The sequence below is a fragment of the Saccopteryx leptura genome, chromosome 6, assembly GCF_036850995.1.
Source record: "Saccopteryx leptura isolate mSacLep1 chromosome 6, mSacLep1_pri_phased_curated, whole genome shotgun sequence".
In the NCBI taxonomy this organism is placed as follows: domain Eukaryota; kingdom Metazoa; phylum Chordata; class Mammalia; order Chiroptera; family Emballonuridae; genus Saccopteryx; species Saccopteryx leptura.
In genome coordinates this window covers 63,110,160-63,125,758 of record NC_089508.1, presented here as the reverse complement: position 1 = coordinate 63,125,758, position 15,599 = coordinate 63,110,160, and the positions used below count along the sequence as shown (strand labels likewise).

At 40.7% G+C, this 15,599-nt stretch overlaps 1 protein-coding gene across 1 annotated transcript in view; it reads left to right on the top strand.

Moving 5' to 3' along the window:
- TEX9 (testis expressed 9) overlaps nucleotides 1-15,599 on the top strand; it is a 74,404-nt gene that overhangs the window by 7,522 nt on the left and 51,283 nt on the right. Inside the window, exons 3-4 of the mRNA XM_066343243.1 lie at nucleotides 1,411-1,474; nucleotides 4,270-4,349. Coding sequence (XP_066199340.1) covers nucleotides 1,411-1,474; nucleotides 4,270-4,349 — 144 coding nt within the window. The remainder of the gene's footprint in view (nucleotides 1-1,410; nucleotides 1,475-4,269; nucleotides 4,350-15,599) is intronic.

Below are 15,599 nucleotides of genomic sequence, written 5' to 3'. Positions count from 1 at the left end.
GAGAGTTCTATATGTTCTAGTTGAGTAAATGTCCCTAAGGGTGGTTTTGCATTTAGTTATCAGAATTTTCACTAGTCCAACTTTTTATATTAAAGTTTTGGCATAGAGTCCCTATACCATCTGTATAAGATGAGCTTGGACCACATTTCTGTATGTTGTCACTACTCACAAGAGATTCTTTTCCACCAATAGCTATAGTTTCATTTCCATTCACCTAAGTCTATGGGTAGTGTTTTTGTTTGTGTTTAACAGGTGCAACTCTTTATGACTCCCACACATGCATCATTTTTTAGCTATTATGCTGTTTTGTCTTCTAATCCTGCTAACTGCTCTCACTTTGAGTTGCTGCTTCATTTTTGGTGCCAGGGTATTTCTTTTGTCTGAGTGTGAGCTTAGCAGTGTTTCCTTAACTACATTATATCCAGCATTTCCATGGGTTTGGAGCAGAAGAAAGGCTTTCTGAGTCATCTTGGTCTACTATACTGACCAGAAACTTCTCATGCTTCTCGTTAGGGAAAGTTGAAAACTTTGATAATGTTGCCTTAAATTGAACTTTAAGCCTTTATTAGATAATATTAAATGTAAAAATATTTTCTGAAAAATTTGACTTTTAAGAAGGAGAGGTTGCTGCTTTTTATTTGGGTGGGGGATGTTATAAGTGGTTTGTATTACTTCTGAATCACATCTAAAAAGACAAACAATATTGTAAAAATTGCTCAACATATTTTCTTTATTCAGCTTCAGAAGATCCTAGATGGTCTAGAATGTTTTTTATTCTATCTTATGAATAGAATAAAAAAAGTTACGTGCTTTTGAAGATATTTATTAAAGTGTTACCTTTAAAAGTGAAAAAGGGACTTGAATAATAGGAATAGATTGTACGTTATGTTGACTTCAACTCATTAGGGTATTTTATACTCATTTAAGGCACTAATTATAAAAAGGTGAACATATTCCTACTAATTGTTATGGGAAAACATACTATAAAATTGTATATATGCTATAGGTTAAAAGTAGAAGGGGATATAATAAAAATGTCACAGCAACACCCAAGACCAAAGCAGGCCTCTCTCCCACCTGCCCTATTTCTGTCGCCAGTTGGAATTCATCCCAAGAAGATGAAGAGTGGAATTGAGTTGAACCTACCAGTTTATTCTTCCCAAATAGGTCATTCCACCTGATGTGTCGGAAAAAGGCCAAGAGTTATATTGCTTGAATTTCTAACACAAAAATGGAGGAATCATGGGGAATTGAAGATATATGTTCAAATAGTTATGTTAATTTTAGAATAAAATGTGTTTGTTTTGGAATTAGTTGATTAGCTAAAGTATAGTTACTGAAATTTAATTACTTTTATTTTTGTTAGAATTTTCAGACTATCCCAACTAGTAAATTATTTTCTACTTTTAGGCGTTTAAATGCAGAATTGGAGGCAAAAACAGCTTATGTGGTTCGACAAGCTGAGGAAGCAATAGTAAGTAAATGGTATTAGTAATTCCATGTAAGTGCTAGTATTTTGACTTTTTAATTTGATTTATTATATATAAAAAATGTACCCAAAGAATAAATTTTAAGCTCAATGAATTATTACAAATTCTGGAATATATATATAGATATCTATATATATATATACAGATATAGATATCTATATATATGAATATCTATTATATAGGTATAAATGTGGATATATGCATGCATATGTTTTTGATAAGCACACATTTTTTTTTAAATTAGAGAAAGAAAGATAGACAGACTCCCGCATGCACCCCTACTGGGATCCACCTGAAAACCCCTATCTGGGACTGATGCTCAAATCAACTGAGCTAGCCTCAGTGCCTGAGGCCAATGCTTGAAACAGTTGGTTGAGCCATGGCTGCGGAGGGGAAAAGAGAGGGAAGGAGGAGAGAGAGGGGAAGAGAAGCAGATGGTTGCTTATCATGTTTTCCCTGACTGAGGATTGAACCTGGGACTTCCACAGTCCAGGCCAACACTCTATCCACTGAGCAAACTGGCCATGGTTAATATGTACATATTTTCTAAAAGCCACAGAAAAAAATTTTCATATAGACATTCAATCATCTAATATGACCATTATTTAATAATCTTTTCCACTGTTTTAAGATCACTGTTTTTCACTGTTTTAAGATGTAGTTAAGGCCCTGGCTGATTGGCTCAGCAGTAGAGCATCAACCGGCATGTGGAAGTCCCACGTTTGATTCCTGGTCAGGGCACACAGGAGAAGCAACCATCTACTTCTTCACCCCCTCTGTAGCCATGGCTCAAATGGTTCAAGCAGGTTGGCCCCGGGTGCTGAGGATGGCTCCATGGCCTTGCCTCAAGCACTGAAATAGCTCAATTGCTGAGCAATGGAACAGCAGCCCCAGATGGGAAGAGCATCGCCTGGTAGGTAGCTTGCCAGGTGGATCCCAGTTGGGGTACATGGTGAGAATCTGTCTCTCTGCCTTCCCATCTCTCAATTAAAGAGAAAAGATGAATATTTGAGAGTAGCTATGTAGAATTAACACTGGTAATTCAGTAAGGAAGTAAATAAAATGGTCTCTGGGCAAAAGTAAGATAAAGGGTAACAATCATCAGTTTGTAATTTGTTTCGTATTCAGATAGTAATTTTTTTGCTTAAACTCTGCCATTGGCTATAACTAAATTTCTTAGGGCTAGACCATAATTTGATTTATAGTTATGAAAAATGTAGTGAGGTTGTAACACTAGACAATATAAGCATATTTTGCCCCATTCTGGGTAACAAATTGGTTATTCCTGCTTTAAGCATCCATCATTAAGCATCAGCATTCCTATTATTAATTGATAGTATATAGTAGCACTCCTTAGAGGAATAAAGTGCTGCTTTTAAGCTTTTTTTTATAGTTCTTACTCTAATTTAATTATAATTCTCTCTTTTAAACCCCACCCTCATTCCACCTTGGAATTGATGGGGGCTGGGAAGAAGAGGCAATTATTTTATTTTAATGCCTGATACAGATCTGTCATGTGTTAGTTTAGAATAAGAAACATAAACATAGATAACATTTTAGGTAATATATTTAGATAAGAGTTGCAGATTTGCTACTTGCATTAGTAATTAAATATTTCACTAAAAAGAAAATATTTTTATTACATCTTTTAGTTTTTGCTAGCATTGAAGAGCCAGAAAATACTTGAAGAAACCCAAAGTTATAGTAGAATGAGGGATTCATTAAGTATTCTGCTCCAAGAGTCCTCTAATAAGAACCTTTTTATTCATTCATTCATTTATTTATTTCAATAAAGAGTAGAGTAGAAAACTCGGAAGGGCTGGGAAAGGGGAGAAGGGCTTTCCTGCCCCCACAGAAGCTGATAGGTACAACTTTTTGCCATATTAAATATTTATTTACTCACTTTCACTTCTTGATAAATCTTTGCTAAAAGATTTTACTCTTAGTTCTTCATTTTTAGCCTTTTAGTGGCATTCTTTTTTTTTTTTTTTTGTATTTTTCTGAAGCTGGAAACGGGGAGAGACAGTGAGACAGACTCCCGCATGCGCCCGACCGGGATCCACCCGGCACGCCCACCAGGGGCGATGCTCTGCCCACCAGGGGGCGATGCTCTGCCCCTCCGGGGCATCGCTCTGTCGCAACCAGAGCCACTCTAGCGCCTGGGGCAGAGGCCAAGGAGCCATCCCCAGCGCCTGGGCCATCTTTGCTCCAATGGAGCCTTGGCTGCGGGAGGGGAAGAGAGAGAGAGGAAGGAGGGGGCGGGGGTGGAGAAGCAAATGGGCACTTCTCCTATGTGCCCTGGCCGGGAATCGAACCCAGGTCCCCCGCACGCCAGGCCGACGCTCTACCACTGAGCCAACCGGCCAGGGCCTTAGTGGCATTCTTAACATTGGAGTTTAAAGTGATTTGCAGCAAGTTTTTCTACCCATTAAACGGATTTATGTTTTCATTTCTTTTGAGTCTAATTTCCTTTGCATGTTATACAAGATTGGAGACTAATGTAGTATGGAAGCAGGAGTCTGATAAGGTCAGATAAAGGCATTGACACTCTTACATTTTTCCTTTAGAATTGACTTTTTTAACCCAGAATGGATTAAAGGTGAAACTACATTGTTACAGACCATATTTTTATACTATGAATTTATTTAGAATTCTGTGCTTCGATTTGGTGAATACTGCAAACAACTCTGAAATGATTAATGATCACAAAGGCACTTGAATAATTCCTACTTTTGTGGGGGTTTTTACCTATGTGACTTATCTTAACTCATTTAACTAGAGGGATCAGCAAGAAGTACAATCTCGGCCTATTTCAACACAAATTAAATCATGTGAAGAGGAAGATTATTATGGTTTAAGGTAAGTGATTTAAATTCTCATACACCTATTTTTAACTGGGTAAATGCTTTAAGATTGCTTTTAAACAAATTAAGATCAAATCAACATACAACCTTATATTAGTTTCAGCAATATTTTATATTTATATATTGTGAAATGGTCACCACAATAAGTTTACTTCATCCATTACCTACATAGCTACAGAATTTTGTGTGTGTGATGAGACTTTTAAGATCTACGTTCTTGGCCCAGGTGGGTTGGCTCAGTGGTAGAGCTTCGGCCCAGTGTGTGGAAGTCCCAGGTTCAATTCCCGTTCAGGGCACACAGGAGAAGCGCCCATTTGCTTCTCCACCCCTCCCCTCTCGCTTCTCTCTCTCTCTCTGCCCCCTCGCCCCCCTCCCTCTGTTCTCCTCCCTTCCTGCAGTGATGGTTCGATTGGAGTGAGTTGGCCCTGGGTGCTGAGGGTGGCTCCATTGCCTCCTCCTCAATCGCTTAAAAATGGTTCCAGTTGCAACAGAGCAAGGGCCTCAGATGGGCAGAGCATTGCCCATCCTGAACTTGCTGAGTGGCTCCCAGTCGGGGCGTGTGCGGGAGTCTGTCTCTGTTTCCCCTCCTCACTAAAAAAAAAAAAAAAAAATCTTTCTTAGAAACTTTCAAATATACAATACAATACAATATTAATTGTACATTACAGCCTTATGACTTATTTATATACTGTATTTCCCTATGTATAAGACACACTGTTTTTCAAAAACTTTGAGGTCTGAAAACTGGGTGCATCTTATATAGTTATTTTAGATTTTTTTTAACTTTCATTTCCCGCCTTTTTTTTTTTTTTTTACAGAGACAGAGAGAGGGCTAGATAGGGACAGACAGACAGGAACAGAGAGAGATGAGAAGTATCAATCATTAGTTTTTCGTTGCGACACCTTAGTTGTTCATTGATTGCTTTCTCATATGTGCCTTGACCATGGGCCTTCAGCAGACCAAGTAACCCCTTGCTCGAGCCAGCGACCTTGGGTCCAAGCTGGTGAGCTTTGCTCAAACCAGATGAGCCCACGCTCAAATTGGCGACCTCACGGTCTCGAACCTGGGTCCTCGGCATCCCAGTCCGACGCTCTATCCACTGCACCACCGCCTGGTCAGGCTCATTTCCCACCATTTTGCACTTGTTTTTTGCACTCATTGTGGTAGATTTTTTTACTTAACATTTCCTGCTTTTTTGCGCTTGTTGTCTTTGGCTCATTGTTTCACACTTGTTACCTGTACATGATGTTTTGCCACATTCTGCCCAGAAATGGCTCAGAAAAGATTTTTGTACAGTGCTGAATTCAAGTTAAAAGTGGTCCAGTTTGCAAAAGTGAATGGGAATTGTGCTGCTGAATGTAAGTTTGGTCCCCCTCCAACTGAGAAATCAATCTGAGACTGGTCACGGGAAGAAGAAACCCTACTGGAAACACCACGGCAGAAGAAGGCCATGAGAGACAAGTCAGCAAAATGGCCTGATTTAGAGAGGGAATTGAAGATATAGATTGAAAAGCAAAGGGCAATTGGAATTCCTGCGTCCACAAAGATGGTTCAACATGAGGCAAGAAGAATTGCTGAGGAAAAAGAAGTTACTGATTTCAAAGGAGGACACAATTAGTGCTTCAGGTTCATGAAGCAGAATGGACTAAGCATGGGTACGTGCACCAGACTTACCCAAAAGATGCCGGAGCAGAAAGAAGGTCCTTGAACTTCATCATTTTGTCATTCAATGTCGGAAGTTACATCAGTTTGAATTGGGACAGACTGCAAATATGATGAAGTCCTTCAGTTTGATGTCCTAAATAACAGTACTGTTGATAAGAAGGGGATGAAAACTATGACTGTGAAGACAAGTGGACATGAAAAGAGCCATTACACAATTGTTCTAGCTTGTGTCAGTGGAACCAAGGTGCCTCCTATGCTGATTTTCAAACGCAGAACAATGCCAAAAAAAGACATTCCTCAAGGAGTGATTGTCCACATCATGACAAGGGTTGGATCAATCAGGATGGGATGAAGATCTGGTTTGAAAAAGTTTGGAGAAGGAGACCAGATGAGCTCTTATGCAAACCTGCCCTATTGGTGCTTGATCAGTTCAGGACATGCATAACAAAAAACACAATGAAGATTGCTGCAGAGCAAAAAACAAAACTTGCCGTCATACCTGGAGGCTTGACATCTCAGCTCCAACCACTTGATGTCAGCATTAACAAACCCTTCAAAGCTGCCATGAGAGATGAATGGAACTAATGGATGAAGTCTTCTGGGGACAATTTGACACCAGCAGAAAGAGTGAAAAAACCAACTATAGGAGAAGTTTGTACCTGGGTGAAAAGATCCTGGGATAATATCAAGATTGAGATTGTTGTCAAGTCATTAAGAAGTGGGCATTTCAAATGCCATAGATGGAACTGAGGACAAGGTGATATATGAAGGCAGTGATTCGTCATCAGACACGGATGAGGACAAGCTTATGGATGGGAGTTTTGACAGTGATGAGGAGTTGTATGAATTTTATGATGAATAAAACTTGAGTTCAATGACTTTATGTAATACATTTTTTTTCAAATTTCTGTCCCCCAAATTAAGGTGCATCTTATACATGGGAGTGTCTTATAAATGGGGAAATATGGTATGTTGGGGTATGTTCCTTCTCTTCCCACTATGGTGAGAGTTTTTATCAAAGAGAGCCCAGAAATAAACCCACGCCTTTATAGTCAATTAATGTATAACAAAGAAGGTAAGAACATACGGTGAGGTAAAGATAGTCTCATTTCAATAAATGGTGTTGGGAAAACTGGACAGAAACATGCAAAAAAATGAAACTGGACCACCTTCTTACATCCTACACAAGAATAAACTCAAAATGTATTTAAAACTTTGTTAGAGTCAAACCATACAAACCTTAGAAGTAAACATAGGCAGTAAAATCACAGATATTTCTTATAGCAATATTTCTTCTGATATTTTATCACCTCGGGCAAAGGAAACAAAAGAAAAAAAATAAACAAATGGACTACATCAAACAAAAATTTTTTTTCACAGCAAAGGAAACCATCAACAAAATGAAAAGTCAACCCATTGAATAGTAGAATATATTCACCAATATATCTGATAAGGGCTTAATATCCAAAGTTTATAGATTACTTCTAAAACTCAACACCAAACAAACCAATTAAAATATGGACAAAGGACCTGAATAAACACTTCTCCAAAGAGGAATACAGATGGGCAATAGGCATATAAAAAGATGCTCAGTGTCACTAATCAAAGAAATGCAAATTAAAACCACAATGAGATATTACCTCACACCTGTCAGAATAGCTGTCATCAATAAATCAAACAACAAGTGTTAGTGAGGATATGAATAAAAGAAAACCTTCATGCTGCCACAGCTGGGCCCTCCCGCCCTTTGGAGGGTACTCAGCAGTTTGTGGGGCGGTGTAACCCAGACCTCAGCACTCAAATCCTGTGTCCCTGATGCGCCCCCTGCTTCTAAGTGACTCTCTGCACTGACTGGAGCAGGAGAGCCTCTGGTGGGCGGGGTAATTGCTTCCCTTTGCTGGCTTGGTTCTCCCAGGAAAAATGATCACTTTAGGTTTGTGGAGTGACCCAGTATAGGGGTCAGGGTGGCTGTCCCCCACAGTCTCTCCCTGTGCCCCCGAGACTACACTCTCCTCTCGCTACTCCAGTCCTCTAGGCCAGGGGTCGGGAATCTTTTTGGCTGAGAGAGCCATGAACGCCACATATTTTAAAATGTAATTCCATGAGAGCCATACAACGACCCGTGTACATTACACATTATCCAATAAAAATTTGGTGTTGTCCGGAGAACAGGTGTGATTGGCTCCAGTCACCCGCAACCATGAACATGAGCGGTAGGAAATGAATGGATTGTAATACATGAGAATGCTTCATATTTTTAACATTATTTTTTTTTTATTAAAGATTTGTCTTGGCTCAGTGGTAGAGCATCGGCCTAGCGTGCGGAGGACCCGGGTTCGATTCCCGGCCAGGGCACACAGGAGAAGCGCCCATTTGCTTCACCCCTCCGCCGCGCTTTCCTCTCTGTCTCTCTCTTCCCCTCCCGCAGCCAAGGCTCCATTGGAGCAAAGATGGCCCGGGCGCTGGGGATGGCTCTGTGGCCTCTACCTCAGGCGCTAGAGTGGCTCTGGTCGCAACATGGCGACGCCCAGGATGGGCAGAGCATCGCCCCCTGGTGGGCAGAGCGTCGCCCCTGGTGGGCGTGCCGGGTGGATCCCGGTCGGGCGCATGCGGGAGTCTGTCTGACTGTCTCTCCCTGTTTCCAAACTTCAGAAAAATGAAAAAAGAAAAAAAAAAAAAAAGATTTGTCAGCGAGCCAGATGCAGCCATCAAAAGAGCCACATCTGGCTCGCAATGTTCCCAACCCCTGCTCTAGGCGCTCCCCGCTCCTGGAGCCTCAGTTAAGTGGCTGTGAATGAGGTTTTCTGCGAGGTCCCTTTAAGATGGAACCTGGGTCTGAGAGTTCTGTCTCCCTCTTGCAAACAGTAACTAGGCTCTTCTTTCAGCTAAATACTGTTTGTACACCTCCTCTAGTCTCTGGGGCTCCAGGCTAGGGTTTCGGTCCTGGGGCTGAGAACCCACAACCTTCAGGGCAACCCTCCCCGCCATGGGAGACCCTCTGGGCTGCCTCTCACTCATGGGAGCAGGGCAGCCCTTTCCACATCTCCACCCTTCCTACCAGTTTCAGTGTGGCTTCTTCAGTGATGCTTTGTTATAGATTCCTCTTAGTTTAGTCCAAAGTTGGTTTTTCAAGTTGATTGTTCCTAAATTAAGTTGTAATCTACTTTGGTTCTGGGAGGTAGGAGTTGTAACGTCTGCCTACTCCATCGCCATTTTCCCTCTCCTTCTTTAATTTTTTAAAACTTAGCCCTGGCCAGGCCCTTGCTGGTTGGCTCAATGGTAGAGCATTATTAGCCCAGCATGTGGAAGTCCCGGGTTCAATTCCCAGTCAGGGCACACAGGAGAAGCGCCCATCTGCTTCTCCACCCTTCCCCTTCTTCTTCCTCCAATTCCCCTCTGTTTAACCAAGAGAAATGATATATTTGCAAGCAAAAACTTGTATGCAAATATTTATAGCCATTTTATTCATAATAGCCAAAACCTGGGAACAGCTCAATATCCATCAATTGGTGAATGGATAAACAAATTGTGGTATATCCATGTAATGGAATACTACTTGGCAATAAATTGCAATGAACTACAAATACTGCAGCAACATGGATGCTAAGTGGAAGAAGCCAGACTAAAAAAAGTATATACTGTATGATTTTATTTATTTGATGTTCTAGAAAAAGTAAAACTATAGGGACAGAAATTAAAGAAGTGGTTGTGTGGGGCTCAAGGGAAGGGAGGGGATTATCTACGTTTGGGCACAAGGAAACTTCTTGTGATGATGGAAATATTCTGTCTTGGTTGTTGTAGTGCTTACCTGACCATATAAGTTTGTTCAAATTTATAGAACTGTATACCTGATAAGGGTATATTTAATTGTATTTCAATAAAACTGAAAAAATAATTTTGAACACCGTTAGTGCCAGGTCTAACTAATGGTGGTACAATGATGAGTAAACAGAGCAGGTCTTGCTCCCAAAGAATCAATGCCTAGTGTGTTGTTTTTATTTGTTTTTGAAATTAAACAAATTTGCCATATACATTACATCATCAGTTTGATATATGTATGTATATATAACATGGAACTACTTATCTTTATTATAGATAATGCTCTGATATTTTATGGAAAATGATGTTTAATAGTTATCAAAATTTCAAACTTTGGATTACATTAGGATGGCTTTTATTTAGTAAACTAAAGGATTAGAGTGATGGTAATAAAAGCTGATCTTTAGTTTCTGTTGAAGCAAGTGAGAGACTGATTTCACAAGCATAGATCTGTTGATTTTCTTTTACTAAATTTTCCTTAAGTGCTAAATGGTGATGACACCTCTCTTTACCTAGATCAGGTGGCTTTAAAAAAAATGATTTTGAACAGATGGCTTTTACCACATGAAACATGGCACTAGGCTATTACTTGGAAATTACTGAAGGTGGGAGATAATTTGTAAAGAGATTATTTCAGTTTAGAACAATGATAATTTACCTAGATTATTACAGGCAGTATATATAAATATTATAATAAGTATTCTGCATCCAGGGTTACTTTGCCAAACAATGTGATAGGAAAACCAGAACTTAGAGTCCTAAAGGTATAGCATACATAACCTTCAGTCTGCTGAAAGCAAGGTTTACCACACAGAACATTTCAAATATGTTACAAACCTTTCATGGAATTGTTTAACAAAAATAATCAGAATACTGTGTTCTTTAGTTCATTTATTTTAATGAAAATAATATTAGCAAAGTAATAGCACTGCTAAAACTGAAGGAAACAGATAAGCGTTAAATGTCCTTTGGCTGATGTGTATATGAGGTGGGAAGGGGAGATGGCAGATGCAGAAAATGTAAAGAAATGGCAGATATTAATTTAAAATGAGGGTGGTTAAAGAGGATACTTAAAATTTACATAAAATCTGAAAACATTTTCATGTCATATGTGAGAATGATTCTTTAATCTGTAATTTTAAGATATTTTGAAAGCCATTTTTTCTTCCAGAGCTTTTTCTTTTTCTTTAAGAGTTTATATTTAATAACATCTAAATATATCTTTGTATTTAATGTTAGGAAAAATCTATATATTATTAGTTCAGTGGGTGGCATCTGATGAAAAATAATTTTGTTTTTATATCCTTTACTATGGTTAGGAGTTCTTAGAGAATATAAAGGAGGTTTTGTTTTTGTTTTTCATGGCAACAGTAGATAACTAGTGTGGTAGGTTTTTAGATCTATTAAAACATGTTGGAAATGATTCTAGACGATTGATCAGGGTAGGCAGACTTCCTGTGAAGAGCAGACAATAAATAGTTTTGGATTTGTGAACTAATCTTTGTTGCAACTTATTCAGCTTTGCTGTTGTAGTCAAAACATCCATAGACAATGTGGAAATGAATGGACATGGTTAGATTCAGCCTGTGAGCTATAATTTGCAGATCCTCCTAAGCACTAGTTGTTTTAAACTACAAATATATTTTGAATTATGTAGGATACCAGGTAGGTACTAGAGTTATTGGGAGGATCACTTCATAAATTATATAAATGTCTAACCACTGTGCTGTCTACCTGAAAGTAATATTAAATGTTACCTGTAATTGAAAAAAATAAGCTACAAATATATTTTGAAAAATTTGTGCATAAAAGTGAATTTTATTTTAAATATATTTATACATTTAACAAATGTTTAGTGCCAATTTAAGAGCTTATATGCCAGGTATATGTTCTAGAGCAGGTGAACAGTGAACACATCATTGCTACCATCATGGAGTTCACAATGTAATGGGTAAAACAGACACTGACCAACTATATATTTAAATGCATTAGACAAAGGAATAATAACATTGAGTGGGCTCATGGTAAAAAGCCCTGTGGTGAATCATTTTGTAAAAGAGATAATCTCTGTGTATATCCAATAATCACTTCTTATGATTTTCCACTCATTAAGATTTATGCTGTATTTTTCTTTAAAAAACTTGACATTATAGTATATGTTACCAAAAGTGAATTATTTTTTAAATCATTTTTATTTTTCAGTTACAGTTGACATACAATATTATATTAGTTTCAGGTGTACACCCCAATGATTAAACCTTATATAATTTACTAAGTGATCATCCTGATAAATCTCATTCCCATCTAACACCATATATACTTATTGGAATATTATGAACTATGTCCCCTATGCTGTACTTTATATCCACGTGTCTATTCTGTAACAGTATGTACTGCTTAATCTCTTACCTTTTTCACCTACCCCAGTTCCTTTCCCATCTGGCAGCTGTCAAAATGTTCTGTGCATCTATGAATCTGTTTCTGTTCTGTTTGTTTTCTTTTAGATTCAAATGTGTTAGGTATGTATTTATTGACACTTTATTCTTACTTTTTATCTTTAATTTTTCTTCTTCTTAGAAAAGATTCTTTCATATTTCATGTAATACAGGTTTGGTGGTGATGAACTCCTTTAGCTTTTTCTTGTCTGAGAAGCTCTTTATCTGTCCTCACTTCTATCTTTGCTTGATGATAGTTTTGCTGGGGTAGAGTAATCTTGGTTGTAGGTTTGTGCTTTTCATGATTTTGAATATTTCTTGCCACTCCTTTCTGGCCTACAAAGTTTCTGTTAAGAAATCAGCTGCCAGGCCCTGGCCGGTTGGCTCAGTGGTAGAGCGTCGGCCTGGCGTGCGGGGGACCTGGGTTCAATTCCCGGCCAGGGCACATAGGAGAAGCGCCCATTTGCTTCTCCACCCCTCCCCCTCCTTCCTCTCTATCTCTCTCTTCCCCTCCCGCAGCCAAGGCTCCATTAGAGCAAAGATGGCCTGGGCGCTGGGGATGGCTCCTTGGCCTCTGCCCCAGGAGCTAGAGTGGCTCTGGTCGCGGCAGAGCGACGCCCCGGGGGGCAGAGCATCGCCTCCTGGTGGGCAGAGCCTCGCCCCTGGTGGGCGTGCCGGGTGGATCCCAGTCGGGTGCATACGGGAGTCTGTCTGACTCTCTCCCCGTTTCCAGCTTCAGAAAAATACAAAAAAAAAAAAAAGAAATCAACTGTCAGTCAGCCCTGGTGGGTTAGCTCAGTGTACAGCGTCAGCAAATGTGTGGAAGTCCTGGGTTTGATTCTCGGTCAGGGCACATAGGAGAAGCACCCATCTGCTTCTCCCTTCTCCACCCTTCCCCCTCTTCTTCTTCTCTTATCTCTCTCTTCCCCTCCTGCAGCCAAGACTCCATGGCCAAGACCCTGAGGACGGCTCCATGGCCTCTGCCTCAGATGCTAGAATGGCTCTGGCTGCAACGGAGCAGCACCCCAGATGGACAGAGCATCGTCCGTTGGTGGGCATGCTGGGTAGATCCCAGTCGGGCACATGCGGGAGTCTGTCTGGCTGCCACCCCACATCTAACTTCCAAAAAATACAAAAAAATAAAAAGTCAGCTGACAGCAAATGGGAGCTCTCTTATAGATAATTAACTGCTTTTCTCTTGCCTCTTTTAAAATTCTCTCTGGTGCTGGCTGGCTAGCTCAGTGGTAGAGCATCAGCCCAGTATGTGGAAGTCCCGGGTTTGATTCCCGGTCAGGGCACACAGGAGAAGCGCCCATTTGCTTCTTCACCCCTCCCCCTCTCCTTTCTCTCTATCTCTCTCTTCTCCTCCTGCAGCCAAGGCTCCATTAGAGCAAAGTTTGCCCCGGCGCTGAGGATGGCTCTATGGCCTCTGCCTCAGGCCCAAGAATGGCTCAAGTTGCAGCAGAGCAATGCCCCAGATGGGCAGAGCATCGCCCCCTAGTGGGCATGCAGGTGGATTCCAGTCGGGCGCATGCATGAAGTCAGTCTCTCTGCCTCTCTGCTTTTCACTCCAGAAAATACAGAAAAAAAAGTAAAATAAAATTCTCTCTTGTCTTTAACCTTTTGCATTTTAACTAAGATATGGCTTGGTGTGGGCCTCTTTGGGTTCATCTTGTTTGGACTCCTTGTATTTCCGGGACTTGTATTTCTGTTTCCTTCACCAGGTTAGGAAAGTTTCTGTCTCTATTTTTTTAATAGATTTTCAATTTCATGCTCTCTTTCTTCCAACACCACCATGATGCAGATGTTGGTACACTTGAAGTTGTCCCAGATAGTCCTTACACTATTTTCATTTGGGGTTTTTTTGTTGTTGTTTTTTTTTCTGTTCTGATTGGGTGTTTTGTGCTTTCTTATATTCCAGATCTCTGTTTTGATCCTCTGCTTCATCTACTCTACTGTTGATTCCCTGTAATGAATTCTTCATTTCATTTAGAGCAGGGGTCTCAAACTCGCGGCCCGCCGAATAATTTTATACTGATTTTTTTTTGTTTTCAACTGCAGTGAGAAAAGTGTTGCGTAACAGTTGCCTTTTGTAGACCTAGTGCGGCCCGCTGAACGGCTGTGATCTTGCTCTGTGGCCCACATGCTGAGTTGAGTTTGAGACCCCTGATTTAGAGTATTCTTCATTTCTGACAGGTTTTTTTTTATGTTTTCTATCTCCATTTTTCTTTCCTGTGTCTTTTCTAAGTTCTCACTAAGTCACTGAGCATACTTTTAACCAGTGTTTTAAACTCTGCATCTACTTGGTTGTCTCTATTTTGTTCTTTTTCTAGTTTTGTTCTGTTCTTTCATTTGGGACATGTTTCTTTGTCTCCTCATTTTGGCGGCCTCTCTGTGTTTGTTTCTATGTATTAGGTAGAGTTGCTATGACTCCCAAGCTTGGTAGAGTGGCCTTGTGTAGTAGATATTTTTGTGGGGTCCAGTGGCACAGCCTCCCCATTCACCTGAGCTGGGCACCAGTAGTGTGACCCTCAACCCTCATGGGCTGTGTACACCCTCCTGATGTAGTTTAGCCTTGATTGCTCTTGGCATATCTGTGGGAGGAATTTACCCCTCAGCCAATCAGCTGCAGAGACTGGCTTCAACCACCGTGGAGGATCACCTTTGTGCAGCCCACTCCATGGAGCAGAACTTACTTCACCTGTTCTCTGGGGCCCCTGAGGCCACCCTTTGAGTGTGTCACTTGAGATGGTTGGGTGATGCCTTGATGTGGTCTGAAGCTGTCCTCTAGGTATGCTGGCTCTGGGGTCTTCCAGAAGGTGCATTCCAAGGTCAGCTGCTGCCTGTGTTCTGTGTTCTGCCCCGAGTCACCTGGTATGAGCTACAAAGTAATCTGCGGCTGCTACTAGTGTTGGGCTTAGCGGTGCCCAGGAGAGGCCAAGCTGTGAACCAAGGCCAGCTGTTGCTAGTGCCAGGCCTGGGGCCACTTAGTGGGAGATATGGGCATGCTGAGGCCAAATGCTGTTGTTGGAGAGATTTTAAGAAGGTCTGAATAATGATCCAAGACAGGCCATTCAAATGGAAAAGCCTCTGGAAACAGCTTGGGTGGTCCCACAAGTTGGGTGGGGCAGGATCTCAGGGAATACTGGTTGATGGAGACTCAGATAAGGTGCCCGCCTCCAACTCTATCTGGGGGATGGGGGTAGGTCTCAGAAAAGGAACAGTGGCCTCTGTCAGCGTTTTTGTCTGGCAGGAAGCTGCTTCCCAATTCTTACTCTGACAGGAGACAGTTTAGTTCTTCCCGGTATGTCCCTGGTTCCTTTCA